The sequence below is a fragment of the Nannobrachium achirus genome, assembly GCF_963921795.1.
Source record: "Nannobrachium achirus genome assembly, chromosome: 13".
In the NCBI taxonomy this organism is placed as follows: domain Eukaryota; kingdom Metazoa; phylum Chordata; class Actinopteri; order Myctophiformes; family Myctophidae; genus Nannobrachium; species Nannobrachium achirus.
Window position 1 is genome coordinate 41,675,019 of NC_137833.1, and position 13,855 is coordinate 41,688,873.

A 13,855-nucleotide genomic window follows, 5' to 3' on the forward strand; every position below is an offset into this window, starting at 1 on the left:
TCTTCCCATTGCTAATTACACCTGTACCGTGTTTAGGAAATGGTGCCGGAGAAGGAGAAGGCACATATTGTGGGATATTTTATTTTTACAAATAAAATAAGGCGGGCTGAAACGGCATAGAGAAGGGATTGAATTGGAAAGTAGGGGTGCAACAGTTTCACCGATTATAAAATGTTATAAAATAATCTATGGATAATCCCCATCCTTATTTTGAGTGTGACATTATAGGCAAAAAAATAAAAAAGAAACAAATAAATAAATAAAAAATGTAAAAATGTGGATAACTAGTGAAAATAGCCGATCTACAAGCTCACAACGCGCCACGATGCGTTTTGAGCTCGTAAATCTGCTACTTTAACAATTCCTCCATGACGATACCGTTATGTAAGTTACGAGGTTAATCAATTCGTTGATACTGTATAATATACAACTCTAGCCACGTTTCTTGATAATTCAAAGTAATTGATAGAATACTCTTAGAAAACAATCATTGCAGCCCTATAGGAAAGTGAGAAGCGAGGGAGTAGGGGAAAAGAACAGTGGGTGCGTGTGTGGGCGGGGGAGGGAGGGAGGGGGAAGCACTGTAAGGCATACAAAAATGAGCTTGGCACTGCCGAGCACTTCAGGCAGCATCAGACAAAAGCGAGGAATGTTCTGGCACAGTAAAAAATATCCTTCAATATATCTTTATTAACGGCCCCAATTAAGGCCTCGGGCCGTCTCAAGGAGACCAGAGAGACTGGTCTCTTCCGTCTCGGTCACTTCATCCACCACCCCGCCTCTCCATTCCTAATGAGGGCAAGACAGCTTGGAGACCTGCCTAGTGCCTACCCATTTAACATATTGAGAACGGGAACGTGTCTGTGTTATTTCATGCTTTAACCATTGAAAAATTGCAGATATACAAGCTCACAGCGTGGCACCGAGTGCCGCGCTGCGAGCTTGTAGATCTGCTATTTTTGGCCGGATTCTATGAATGTCTTCTAAATCCTTCTTCTAAATCAGTGGTTCTCTAACTTTTTCGTGTCAATGGACCCTAAAAATGTACATGTATTTGGCCGCGGAGCGCATCTCAAAATATGTTGTTCCGGGGACCCCCAGAAGCAGAAAAAAAAAACAAAAACAAAAAAACATGATTTTTCAAAAATAGCAGATCTACAAGCTTGCTGTGTGCTATTTTTCAATAGTTGAAGCATTAAATAATTCTAGGCCTAAATGGGTTAATGCCAAGGCAACACTGGGACCGTCTTGCCCTTGAAGACACTGAAGTAGTCTGACACGAATGACCTCCAACTGTTGCAACCCCCCCCCCCCCCCCTCAAAGTGGGTTGCCAGATCTCAGAGCCAATATCCCCCCGGATCGTGACTTAATTCTAATTCCGCCCCCGCTGCCTCTTTCTCTCCGATTGAAAACCACCCCACCCCCCCATTTCTCTCCATTATCGATCCAGCCGACACTAACTAGAATGATAATCAATGCAGACATCTCTATGAACTTCCCAACCCTGCAAATGAGGGAATTATTTAAAAAAAAAAAAGAAAAGAAAGGAGAGCCATTTCCAAGGACTTTGGCTCACTTGGCGCCAGATCAATATACAAGGAAAATGCCTGTTTGTGTCTGCAAAATGACAACACGTTAAGATGGAGCGTAAGTGACTAAGAGTGTGAGGGGGAAGCTTCGTAGATTGCACACACAGGCTTTTTCCAAGCTCATAGATGAAGAATTTATCGTTTGGGAACAATCGGACACACCAAGGGGTGGCGTTAAATATATCTGTTTGCGTAAATGTCCTTTCAATCCTGAAACAAACACCTGTGTGTGTGTGTGTGTGTGTGTGTGTGTGTGTGTGTGTGTGTGTGTGTGTGTGTGTGTGTGTGTGTTCGGCTGACCACATGCGCAAATAAATGGGTGGTGGCGAGATCCCCCATTTCCTTGTGTCCCCCCCTTGGGCAGGCCTCGGCTTGGGAACTTGGAGAGATTTATAGCTTTATTACCCTGATGGATGCAGCCCTCCATGCATGCACCCTCACTTAACCTCCTCCCTGTCTGTCAGCCAGTCTGGGAGACACCTCTCGCTAGACTCCATGCCCACCTACTCACACCTGTATTTGGGCTGATTAATATGTAATTGCGTGTCGCTGTTGTACACCGAAAACCGCAGATATACCTGTTATTTTGGTACTAATCAGGCATTGCAGGTGGGAATGGCATTGTACGTTCTGCATCTCAGTCTGAAATTGTGTGTCGCTAAACCTTTCCTTTGGTGAAGGAGTGTGTGTGTGTGTGTATGGATAATCTGTTACCCAAAGTCTGATTAACAACTTGAACCCTTGTGTCCTGACATGCTTTGTGAGCTACAGGCTTTGTAAGCTTGTAGATATGGTATTTTCACCGATGCATTGCAAGCTTGTAGATCGGTTATAAGGCTTTATGTCTGCATGAGTTTCTTCCCAGCTGAAAAGCCAAGGCGCTTGCCTGATAATGCTGCCTTCCAAACACCCGAGTTGAAAATAATTCAACTCTCGGCAATAACATAAAAACACAATATATATAACACGTACAGTAAATGAGGGGGGCAGAAAAGACTCTCAGTGTCTCATCACACTGCTAGTGTTTCCGGCATGGCGTAAACATGTGTCGTCCCCATTGAAAACGATTCAAAACATACACTGCACTCAGGAAAAAGAAAGCTTTGGTAGACAAACAACCCCAAAAAATGAGGGGGGCAAGGATAGAGCCCTGGGGGACCACGGTCAACGAATAGCATTAAGATGCATGTACTGCCACCAAGCCACATTACTAGCTCAGCTGCAACGACGATACTTCATGAGAGCTGTCAAAACACTGAACCTATTAATAAAGAGCCCTGAGCAACGCAGAGGACGTGTGCACTCCTTTCTCACCTGTAGAAAGCTCGAAGTCTGTGGGTTCCATTTCTCTTCTGGTCTCCCATGCCAAGTGTTGAGGATACTTAAACATACCTGAATGAGACAAAACAAACGAGAAAACGAAGCACTTAAAGCAATGCACTTTACTTGTCAGAGGAGATTAAAACGTCAACGAAAGAGAAAGATGACCAGTGCCAGGTAAACGGTCTCGGGCAAGACGCAGCAGACAATCCATCTAACCTTCCCTCCCCTTCCTCTGTCCATCCATCCATCTAGCCAACCTTTAGTCATGGGCTTAAGGACCGCAGGGGCTCACCGCTGGCGCTGCCTTTGATAGGCCGAGCCTAGAGTAATTCTTATAGCAGCTGTCTGGGTCCATTATGAAAATAGATGTGGACTGTCAGAGGCTGCTTAATGAGCAGCAGCAGATGTGACAGGCTCCAGCACCTTTACTGCAACTCACCAAAGGAAGATAGTCAGGGCCGGAGGGGAAGAGCTATACATACTAGAAAAACATGTCTTGGTATAAGCCTTGAAAGACGCCCACTCATGTCCAAGTGTCAAGTTCAGAATCAAAACCTGAGCAGCCTGGATAGATACGGTGGCGTTAATTTTACACTTCAACGTTAGGGCTGTCACGATATGACATTTTACATGATGATTAATTGTCACTCAAATAATTGGCGATTAACGATTTAATTGTGTTTTTGTCGTTGATAATTACATTTCTGTTTGGCTTAGGCTTTGAAGTTGCATATGGTAGATATGACACATAACCTAAATATACAAATACATTACTGACATATTTGACAACTTACTACTTAAAAAATAACATTGATAGTGGAAATAGCCGATCTACAAGCTCACAACGCGTCACGATGCGACACGTTGTGAGCTTGTAGATCTGCTATTTCCACTATTTCTGACATTTTTCAACATTCACGATTATGACAAAATAATTGTGATAATGTCAAATAATCACGATTAGACGATTATGTAATAATTGTGACAGCCCTATTCAACATGACAGAATCTGCCACGAGACTGAAAATATACGTTTCTTGTGGGGTCTTGATCAAAGGTAGTTTCTGGTCAACCTATTATTTTCAGTCTGCTTATTTTTTTATCATGCTCATCTTGCTATCATAGTAGGGGTTGGAATTAAACAACATGTGGTTTCAATCACTCTCCAATTTATATTATACTTGATTAGCTTTGGACCTATTATAAAAGGTGCTGCCAATCCACCAAAACAAATTCCATTTGTGTGGGATTCTGTGTCATGATGGTCTTAAAGGACCATTTCACCTCTGGGGCAACCAGATCTTATTTTATTGTTGTTTGGGACATGATCAACACAATCCTGAGTTATATTTTGTGTTCAATCTGTGTTTTTAGATATTGTAGCATTTCAGCATGCTATAAAGCATCATATGATGCAAGATGCATCATAGGACGACCCATCATATTGACCCATCATATTGTTATATTGCTATTTAAACAACAATAAAATAAGATCTGGTTGTCCCAGAATGCCCTTTCATAGTAAGCTGAACTTGAACATTTTGTTTTTCTTGGCATGACTGGCATCAGTGAACAGATAATTGGCCTTTACAAAAAGGCACACGGGTCAATCCTACACTTGAGGAAACCCAACAAAATACAAGATCCAACCGTTTGTACTAACTTTGCCATCATTGTAGAGGTTAGGGTTGAAGCGCACACTGTGGCCCCCCGTGGTCTCCAGGTTGACCAGTGGAGGGGAGTTGGGGTAATCCTGGGGGAAGTAGACGTCAAACTCGAAGCAGCCGTTGGCGTACGGGGTGTCTGCCGGGCCTGTGATGAGAACCTAGCAACACAAACAAGTGAGAGAGGTGGGAGTTTATTCAGGTGCAATGCATTATTGTTAATTGTGGCACGTTTACCAACATGCTAAGTTTAGCTGCATTTGAACAACCATTCCAGGCTGCCATATCCAGCCCAAGAAACCGTAGAAACCTGTCAAAACTTTTCTTTTTTTCCAGACATTGTGAAAATAGCAGATCTACATGCTCACAACGCCTCGCAGCGCGAGGCGTTGTGAGCATGTAGATCTGCTATTTTCACAATAGAACCGTGTTATACAAAATGTAATGCCTCTTTTCCATGAGGACTCCCATCTTTGCCATACCCTAGCTTTTGCTGAAATGACGCCACTGGGTTTATTAATCACTCACTCTGATGGAGCTTTAATTGAACAAGGGGTGGGGGCTGCTGATAATGGTAAATCTTGGTAGAGAGAAGTGGGGTGAACAACAAAACATTTATGGAGAGCCAGTGACAACCCCTTTTAGTGCTTTTTTACAGCCACAACAATGTAATTAACCATCAAGGTAAAGAATTAAATTAGAAGTGAACAAGGGACCGTTTTTTAATCCTTACCCTTGTGGTTTTTTGTCATGGAAACCCAATTAATTTCTTCACTAAATGAGATTAGTTAATTAATCAAAGAAACAAAGAACCGTAAAACAAAATAAACATCACAGAGATGTAATGAAAAGGGCACACATCTCTAAAACACTACTTGGTGCACCTGGGGAGAGCAGGCAACCATGTTTAATGGCCCCATTTCAAGCACTTCACCCCTCTACTGGCTTTATTTACATAATGATGACCTTTCTTTCATTAACATTTATGCACCACAATTTATTTTGTGCTCCTGAAATTAACGGATTAAAATGTCCAGCGTGCCGCTCGCAGCCTTCATCCACGACCGTTCTCTTATTTTGAAGGCCAGAAGGCCATTGCGTAAACACTTCCGGTTTGACGTCATGACGTCATACAACGGAAGCGGTCGTCACACCATGTGCTTTCTAAAATGGCCGATCGATGCCTTTGTTATTATGTTATGTAGCGAGAATCTAATGCCATCCTCCCCTTTAAAAGTGTTGTTTGGAGATAATGGACATTAAAGATGAGATTCCCTGTCCGCCTCCATGTTATGGGATTACTATTTTGTGCACGTGGATCCGTGATGATGATGAATCGGCGAGGGCGATCGTGTCAGGACCTTCCGCCCAGCTACAGGGTAGGAGAACCGGCGTTACAGTAATAGAGTACTTTTCACGAGTATACTCGGGATCGGAACTCTAAATACTCGAGTATTTTTCACGAGTATTCTCGGGATTGGCTACAAATGAGTTAATAGGGTATCTATCTATAAATGCGAGAAGTCTCTGCGTGTGTGTTTGTAATCCGCGTATCTCGAGAACCGTTCGTCCCACCGGCTTCAGATTCGGCACGCGCGTTCCCCGCCGCGGCACGGAGTGCAGTGCCGGGCCTCGACCCGACCCGACGCGCGGTTTTCCCTAACCGGCGCGAAACGTTCGGAATCTCCTTATGCGGAAATCGGCGCAAAATCGGCGCAAGCGCTGACTCATTGTGACATCACTGCAGTGCCGGGCGCAAGCGCTTAGTCATTGTGACATCACTGCAGGCAGATACAGGGGCCTAGCCTCGACCCGACAGACTGAGATCTCCATATATGGGCATATGGGCAGATACAGAGATCTCCATATATGGGCAATACAGGGGCCTTGCCTCGACCCGACAGATATCTCCGTATATGGGCATAAAAGGGACAGACAGATATATCTCCGTATATGGGCATAAAAGGGACACAGACAGATATATGGGCATAAAAGGGACACAGACAGATACAGAGATCTCCATATAATGGGGTTTGCATCCGTATATGGGCATAAAAGGGACACAGACAGATATATGGGCATAAAAGGGACACAGACTGAGATCTCCATGACAGATATCTCCGTATATGGGCATAAAAGGGACACAGACTGATACAGAGAATGGGCATATGGGCAGATACAGAGATCTCCATATATGGGCATATGGGCAGATACAGAGATCTCCATATATGTGCATATGGGCATAAAAGATGGACACAGATAGAGTATATGGGCATAAAAGGGACACAGACAGATACAGAGATCTCCATATAATGGGGTTTGCATTAAAGGGTGGGGCATTCATTCCCTATTTACATCGTTCCCGAGTTGGCCAGGTCGCAAACTCCATATATGGGCATAAATGGGCACAGGCAAACAGATGGTCAAACCAGGTCCTACAGAGATCTCCATATATGGGCAGAAAATGGACGTAGACAGACATATCTCTCCATATATGGGCATAAATGGACACACGCAAACAGATGGTCAAAACGGATCCTATGACAACAGGTATAATGGGGTTTGCATTAAAGGGCGGGGCATTCATTCCCTATTTACATTGTTCCCGAGTTGGCCAGGTCGCCGACTAGACGCTCGGCCGCCCAAAGGGCGGCCGAGCTTCTAGTTGTATAAATTACATGGCTTACATGGCATGGTTTTATTATTATTATTTTTGTAATGAGATTGTGATGATTTGGCTATAAATCTTGTGAAACGGTTATAGTCTACCTGCAACTCCAACTTTCATGAATATAATTTGATGTGTTTATTCACACTAATTTGATAATTAGTGTGAATAAACGCAAATTGAAAGAGCGATTTATTTTAAAGAGCGCTTGCCTGTGTCAGCGGCTACTGTTGGATCAATTGACATATTGAAACAGTGTCCATTTTGCTCTCACGTCATACAACTTGAGCAGTGGCGTTTAAGTGTGCAATAAGTGAACGTGTGAATATGATCAATGCAGGGGAAACCTTTTACATCATGATTGTGGAACAGAAAATCCCCACCTCTCTTTCTCTTCCTGTTCAGTCACTTGTGTGTGCTGATGAGAGGACCTACTCTAGGTAGGTAATTAGCCAGTCACAGGTATTCAGGCTCAAAGGCAATGTGTCTGACTGGGGAGTGGAGCTGTGGTTTTCTGCAAAAGTCAGCTCATATAGAGGTGACAGTCGCATCTTGAATCTAATCTGAAACCCCCTGCGAGAGATGTATATAATATATATACGTGTGCAGTGGTGCAGTTAGTCCACAGTTCGGTTCAGACCTCAGTTTTTGGGTTACAGTTAGGTTTCAGTAAAGATAAAAGAAAATATTCCAAAATGTTTTCTTTATTTTACTTATAAGCAATAACATGTTTTTCTTTTTTTCTTTTTCTATTCAGACCATTCCAGTATGTTCTACCTTTCAGGAAAGAAATGTTTCATTATCATGCTCAAGGCAAAAAAATGCACCGTGTGTTACTATTCCTGTCTAAGTCTGATTATTATAAGCAGATTTGTGCAGGAAATGGAGGGAGAGTGTGTTGCTAAATTCACTTTACGGCAATTAAACATTGGCATTTAATCTCTATACATAAGAATTAAAATTAAAGGATGTTAAGCTTAACGATTACAGGTAGAGTTCCTATCTACAGTCATGGAGTACTTCATGGAGTACTTTGTAGGGATTTCTGACGGAAATAATAACTTGTGATGAGCTCCTGCTACAAGTGGTAGGACAACAGCAGCAACAGGTAGGCATCACTCTGCTCATTTATTCATCCAATGGTGTCGCCCACCGAATATACAGTAGGTGATCTACAGGCTCCCAATGTGTCGTGATGCTTGTGGATTGTCGGTTTTTGGTGAGCAACACCAGCTGGTTTTATTCACGGGTTGCGGGGATCTCCGTGAGTGATTTTCTTTTCTTTTTAAAAAAAAATGTGGGATGTTTTTTAGTTGCACTGCACAACTAATATATAATATACTGGATACGCACAGAGACACACCGTATAACGGGAGAATGCCCAAGTTAATCAGTGCGCAGTAGCAAAAGCTACAAGCAGTTGACACAATGTCTCAAAATGGGAGGGGTAGAGAAAATAAATGGAAAAAAAATGCAGGAGAAGGCTGGCATTCTTGCATCAACAAACAAGGTGTCTTAAAATGTGAATGAAGTGTAAGGCTGGCTTCCTGAAGCGGCTGCTCCTGGGTGGGAAAGGAGAGGCTGCTGCCAGGTTGAATGCACCCAGGCAAGCTGAACGAAGACAGAAAGAAAGCTAAAGAGGCAGGCGGAAGAGGGAAAGAAAGATAAAGAGGCAGGCCGGGGAGAGAAAGAAAGCTGAAGTGAGGAAGAAAGCTAAACAGGCAGGAATGAATGGTCTCAGAGCTGACCAATTTAGCTGAATAAATAAGATAAATAACAGCCACCAGAATCCTTTTATGAAGCGCAAGAGATAAATGTAGTGGCGAGTGCCGGACACATCCTAGGGGTATGTGCTGTATGGAAGCATGTTTTGCTGGCCATGCCTGTATGCCTCTCGGAGAGAAAACAGTTGCCCTGACCCATGTCTAAACCGGCACGTTGAGCATGGGCAGCATTGTCTGCATTTATAATGCGGAGACAACCCTGCAACTATACTCACAAGATTGCTTTAGGGCGCCCGGTGTCGCTCATGCATTAAGTCTATTTTGACGTGAACACCCAGACACAACACTCTAGTGCACTCTCCCACCAAGTGGAGTAAATGTGGAGTGGGAAGCTCCTCAAAGAGCAGATGAAATTACAATTACACCACTCGAGGAGGCTGGATAAACATAGTTGGGGTTTCAAGTACAATTTGACAGGACAACGGAAGTGATCCACAGGTGCACTATAGACTGAAATGATCTTTGACAGTTCACGAGATGTCCACCTCCTCCAGTGAAGACAGTGGTCCTCTCTGAGCTTGCTGTTTAATGTGACCATGTGTTCTTTTGTAGAAACAGACCGAAACAGATGAGGGTTCTGACATTTAGCGAAGGAGAGCTTGCCATTCATCAAGTCACAGGGTGAGGGCCATTTATTAAATGTCACTGGGGGAATGAGTAAGGCCTGTCGATGACAAGCATTTGGTGGTGCATGGCGGAATGCCAAATCATTCTTCAGTACAAACACCACATGCTGAAACAAAGCATGCGGTGTCTATGTAACACAAACTTTCATACACAGCTACAGTATAGACCAATTGTTTGTATACAAACGCTGAGACTGTGTGTAATTTTGAGGAGCGGTCGTTTTGTGTCCTGTGTATGAGGCTTGTGAGGCGCGCCCGAGCGAGCCACTGACTGATGCATGTGCCTGCAGGAGCCCATAGCCTCGCACATCAATGAGTGCTCCCTCTGTGTATCTATGTCAAACACAGCGGCTAGGGGTGAGAGAATACTGGTTTAGGAATTGCTTACGCACAAAATAAACCAAGGAGTGTTTATTTAAAGAAAGAGACGTCGCAGTACACACAGTAAGCTTTCTTTCTTTGCAATGGGAGGAAAACTCTGCCTCAAGTTTGATGGAATAAATATAGTGTAGGGCAATATAAATTAGTAAGGCCTATACTCTATACCCGGAAACTGCCACAGCACAACAAAATCGACCTGAATTTTGTATTCGATTTAGAATCAAAAGCCATCCCCATATCACTACATGTAGATTTCCCATAAAAATCTTTTAACTGCAATGACTACCACTGAACACGTCTTACACATCCAAGAATACAGAATAAAGAGTGAATCATAATAGTCTTGCCAAAGCAGGTGTAAAACTAATGTACTGGCCACATAAAGGCATGACACATCTACAGAGCAGAGCGGTGCAGTTCCTCATGAATCACATGCAGTGGGGGTTATGATCGATATAAAATTCAGGATGATCATAAAATACAGACATGCTCATATCAGACAGAGCTGTATGATATGACATGTATGGTTCTGACGGCCAGTGTGGGTAAGAAGCATTTAATGAGAGAAGGCCACATGGATTGAGCCAGTTAAGAATGATGGGAGGTAATAATTACTCAGTACAAGTAAAACAACATGCAAAGTGTCTAATGCAAGGCTACAATATGAAAAGGATTACTTTGACATTTGAGACAGGAGGGGGAGACAGGAGGAGCGCATTGTCATGGAGGTGACAACCACGGTGAAGAGATCAAGTTTTAAAAGATGAAGCAGACTCGTAGCCTTGGTGCAGTGTGAATTCAATAATAGAAATCAACGTTTTGATTAAGTTACTTATGTTAATTTTCCACATTTCCATCCTTCACAACAAACTGGTCTACTTTAGCCTCGCATATCACACTGCGTGGATAGAGTCCAGTTCTTCTCAGATTTACTAAAGGATTTAACAAACTATTGGTTAGACCAGTGGTTCTCAACCTTTTCAGGCCGCGACCCCCAAAATAATCATAATTTAACTGGGGACCCCCCACCCTGACGAGCACAAAGTTGAGGAATTACATTTTGTATAACACAGTTCTATTGTGAAAATAGCAGATCTACATGCTCACAACGCATGTGGATCAGCTATTTTCAAAATTTCTGCCTCTATATGACAATTTGGCCAATGTTAATTTGTCTTTTTAGAGGTATGAAAAAGTCCTTAAATTGTCACTTTAGAAATGTGCAGATACCCTCTATACACTTAAACATGTTATTTTGTTTACTGTTGAGTGAGAAAACAATGTTTCACATTAAATTAATCATAATCTGGGGACCCCCCAAAATTATTTGGGGACCCTCAGGGGGGTCCCGACCCACAGGTTGAGAACCACCGGGTTAGACCTACAACCATCAAGAAGAGTAGCACAAAGGTGATACGCCCGCCCTACATTGCATACTGGGCCCTGGTTGGTTTCTCACAACTTGTGAGCCGTGAAATATCTATACTATAATTTTGCGAATGTCTGTCTGAGTGAGTGAGTGTCTGTCTGTCTGAAACAGCGTTTCTCCTCAGTGGCTGGAGCAATTGATCTGAAATCGCATCACAATTAGCATATGAACACACCTAACATAACTGTGAAGCCCGTTTGTCACTTTCACAAATCGTATGCTGTATATTAGCATTTTTATGGTGTATCTACTATCTATTCTGCATCTAGCATGAGGCGCATCTATTCTGCATCTAGCATGAGGCAACATGTTTAACCAGCTCTCTCTGTGTGTGTGTGTGTGTGTGTGTGTGTGTGTGTGTGTGTGTGTGTGTGTGTGTGTGTGTGTGTGCGTGCAGGCAGGTGTGTGCGCAGGCGGGTGGGCGGGCGGGCTGGGGTAGCCATTAAACGAAACGGGTATTTCTTACATTGATGCTCCTACATATTATCATGCAAGCACCAGTTAAAGTTACTTTCCATCCCTCATATACTGTATGCACAGTGCACATCCCATAACCCACACACTGCACATCATTTTGGAGCTCATATCTTTGAACGGGTTAAGGCTAGTTTGAATAACTGAGCGGGCCAGACCTAATCTGGCAAGGGAAATTCTACCTTGCAATGGCAGATTTGTCTGGCAATGCAAGGCTAGGTCTACTTTACTGTTTTGGTTTTCTGTTGTGATCATCTCGGCCTACTCAATGGGACTTTTCTAGCTTGTCCAGAAAGTGTTGCAGTGCCATTCACAATGTCACGTCCGCTTTTGGTAAAAGGTTAAATTCCATATTTCTTTCAGAATAAACATGGTTGGTGCATCGTCAACTGGTCTGGCATAATTAATTACAAAACAGCCGGCCGACTTCCCTCTCAATATGTTAAATGGATGGTTATATGCTAATCTGTGTTCTGTTGGTAAGACTAGTAAACTGGACATTGAGTAATTCTTTTGAAAATTAATCTATTACAATTCGATGTGAAAACATTTATCTTGCCAATGACAACTGTGAACTAATAATGATCTTTCCTGCTCAGCTCGACTTCTCCAACAACGCAATTACCAAGTCGGCCAAATTTACACTTAACACAGCAAGAGAGAGCGAGTGAAGCTCTAATGTTAGTTAAATATTGATTTGTGGAGGCAACAGGGTATATATACGGGGGACTAAACATTTTACAGACACCACTGGGAGAACAAATCACTTGGCAACTTTCTGTCCAGTTACTTGATGGGCCATTTTCCCAGTAAAATATGAAATGCCTGCAAATCGCTGGCAGTGGGATAATGGAGGATACATTTACATATTGAGTTGGTCGGGAAAGCAGAATGACTAAATGGGAGACTGTCACATCACTAGCTCTTTTCAGCTGGGAAAGGGAGTGAAGGATTGTCATAATGGAGAGACAGTCAGTCACCTGAAAGGCTGGCCCCCAGCTAAAATAAAGTGTACATTCCCCACTAAAACATCTATTGCCACCTTCAGCAAGCTAACTTAGGTCAAGGGGTGCAGTGGCTCAGGAGGTAAAGCAGCCTCTTTCCATCACGGGCTCGCCCTGCTTTACAGTGGGTTAGGGTCAAAGTGTCAGAGCAAGACTGACCCCAACTGCTCCCAAGGAGCAGGTTGGTGCCTAGGGCTGTCACGATATGACATTTTACGTGACGATTAATTGTCACTCAAATAATTGGCGATTAACGATTTAATTGTGTTTTTGTCGTTGACAATTACATTTCTGTTTGGCTTTTAGGCTTTGAAGTTGCACATGGCAGATATGACACATAACCTAAATACACAAAGAAATTACTGACATATTTGACAACTTACTACTTAAAAAAATAACATTGATAGTGGAAATAGCCGATCTACAAGCTCACAACGCGTCGCATCGCGACGCGTTGTGAGCTTGTAGATCTGCTATTTCCACTATTTCTGACATTTTTCAACATTCACGATTATGACGATTATGACAAAATAATTGCGATAATGTCAAATAATCACGATTAGACGATTATGTAATAATTGTGACAGCCCTATTGGTGCCTTGCATGGTTTCCTCAACTGTCGTGTGTACAGTATGTGTGTGAATGGGTGAATGCAACGCACATTTGCGCTGAATAAATGCACCATTTACTAAGCAGCAGAAAGAATACACTTTGTTCTCTTAACAGTTTTGCCGCCGAACGAACGCTCGTTCTTTTATCCGCGGTGCCATAAGGAGCGTTCGTTCGTTTACCTGCCTCAGCACTGTAAGCAGATGAGGTGTGGCGCAGGTGTGTACAGTAGCAGCAGCTCCCGTAATGTTAGTCTCAAATCTGGAGCGCACATAAACAACAATGGCGGCGGGATCACCTTT

The 13,855-nt window shown here is 43.0% G+C and overlaps 1 protein-coding gene across 19 annotated transcripts in view; it reads right to left on the bottom strand.

Moving 5' to 3' along the window:
- The window catches only part of birc6 (baculoviral IAP repeat containing 6), a 174,522-nt gene that overhangs the window by 15,219 nt on the left and 145,448 nt on the right, over positions 1 to 13,855 (bottom strand). For all 19 annotated transcript variants that reach the window (XM_080741078.1, XM_080741077.1, XM_080741087.1 and 16 more), the window contains 2 exons: positions 4,577 to 4,738; positions 2,905 to 2,982 (listed from right to left, as the gene is read on the bottom strand). In XM_080741078.1, the coding sequence (XP_080597204.1) occupies positions 2,905 to 2,982; positions 4,577 to 4,738 (240 nt within the window). The remainder of the gene's footprint in view (positions 1 to 2,904; positions 2,983 to 4,576; positions 4,739 to 13,855) is intronic.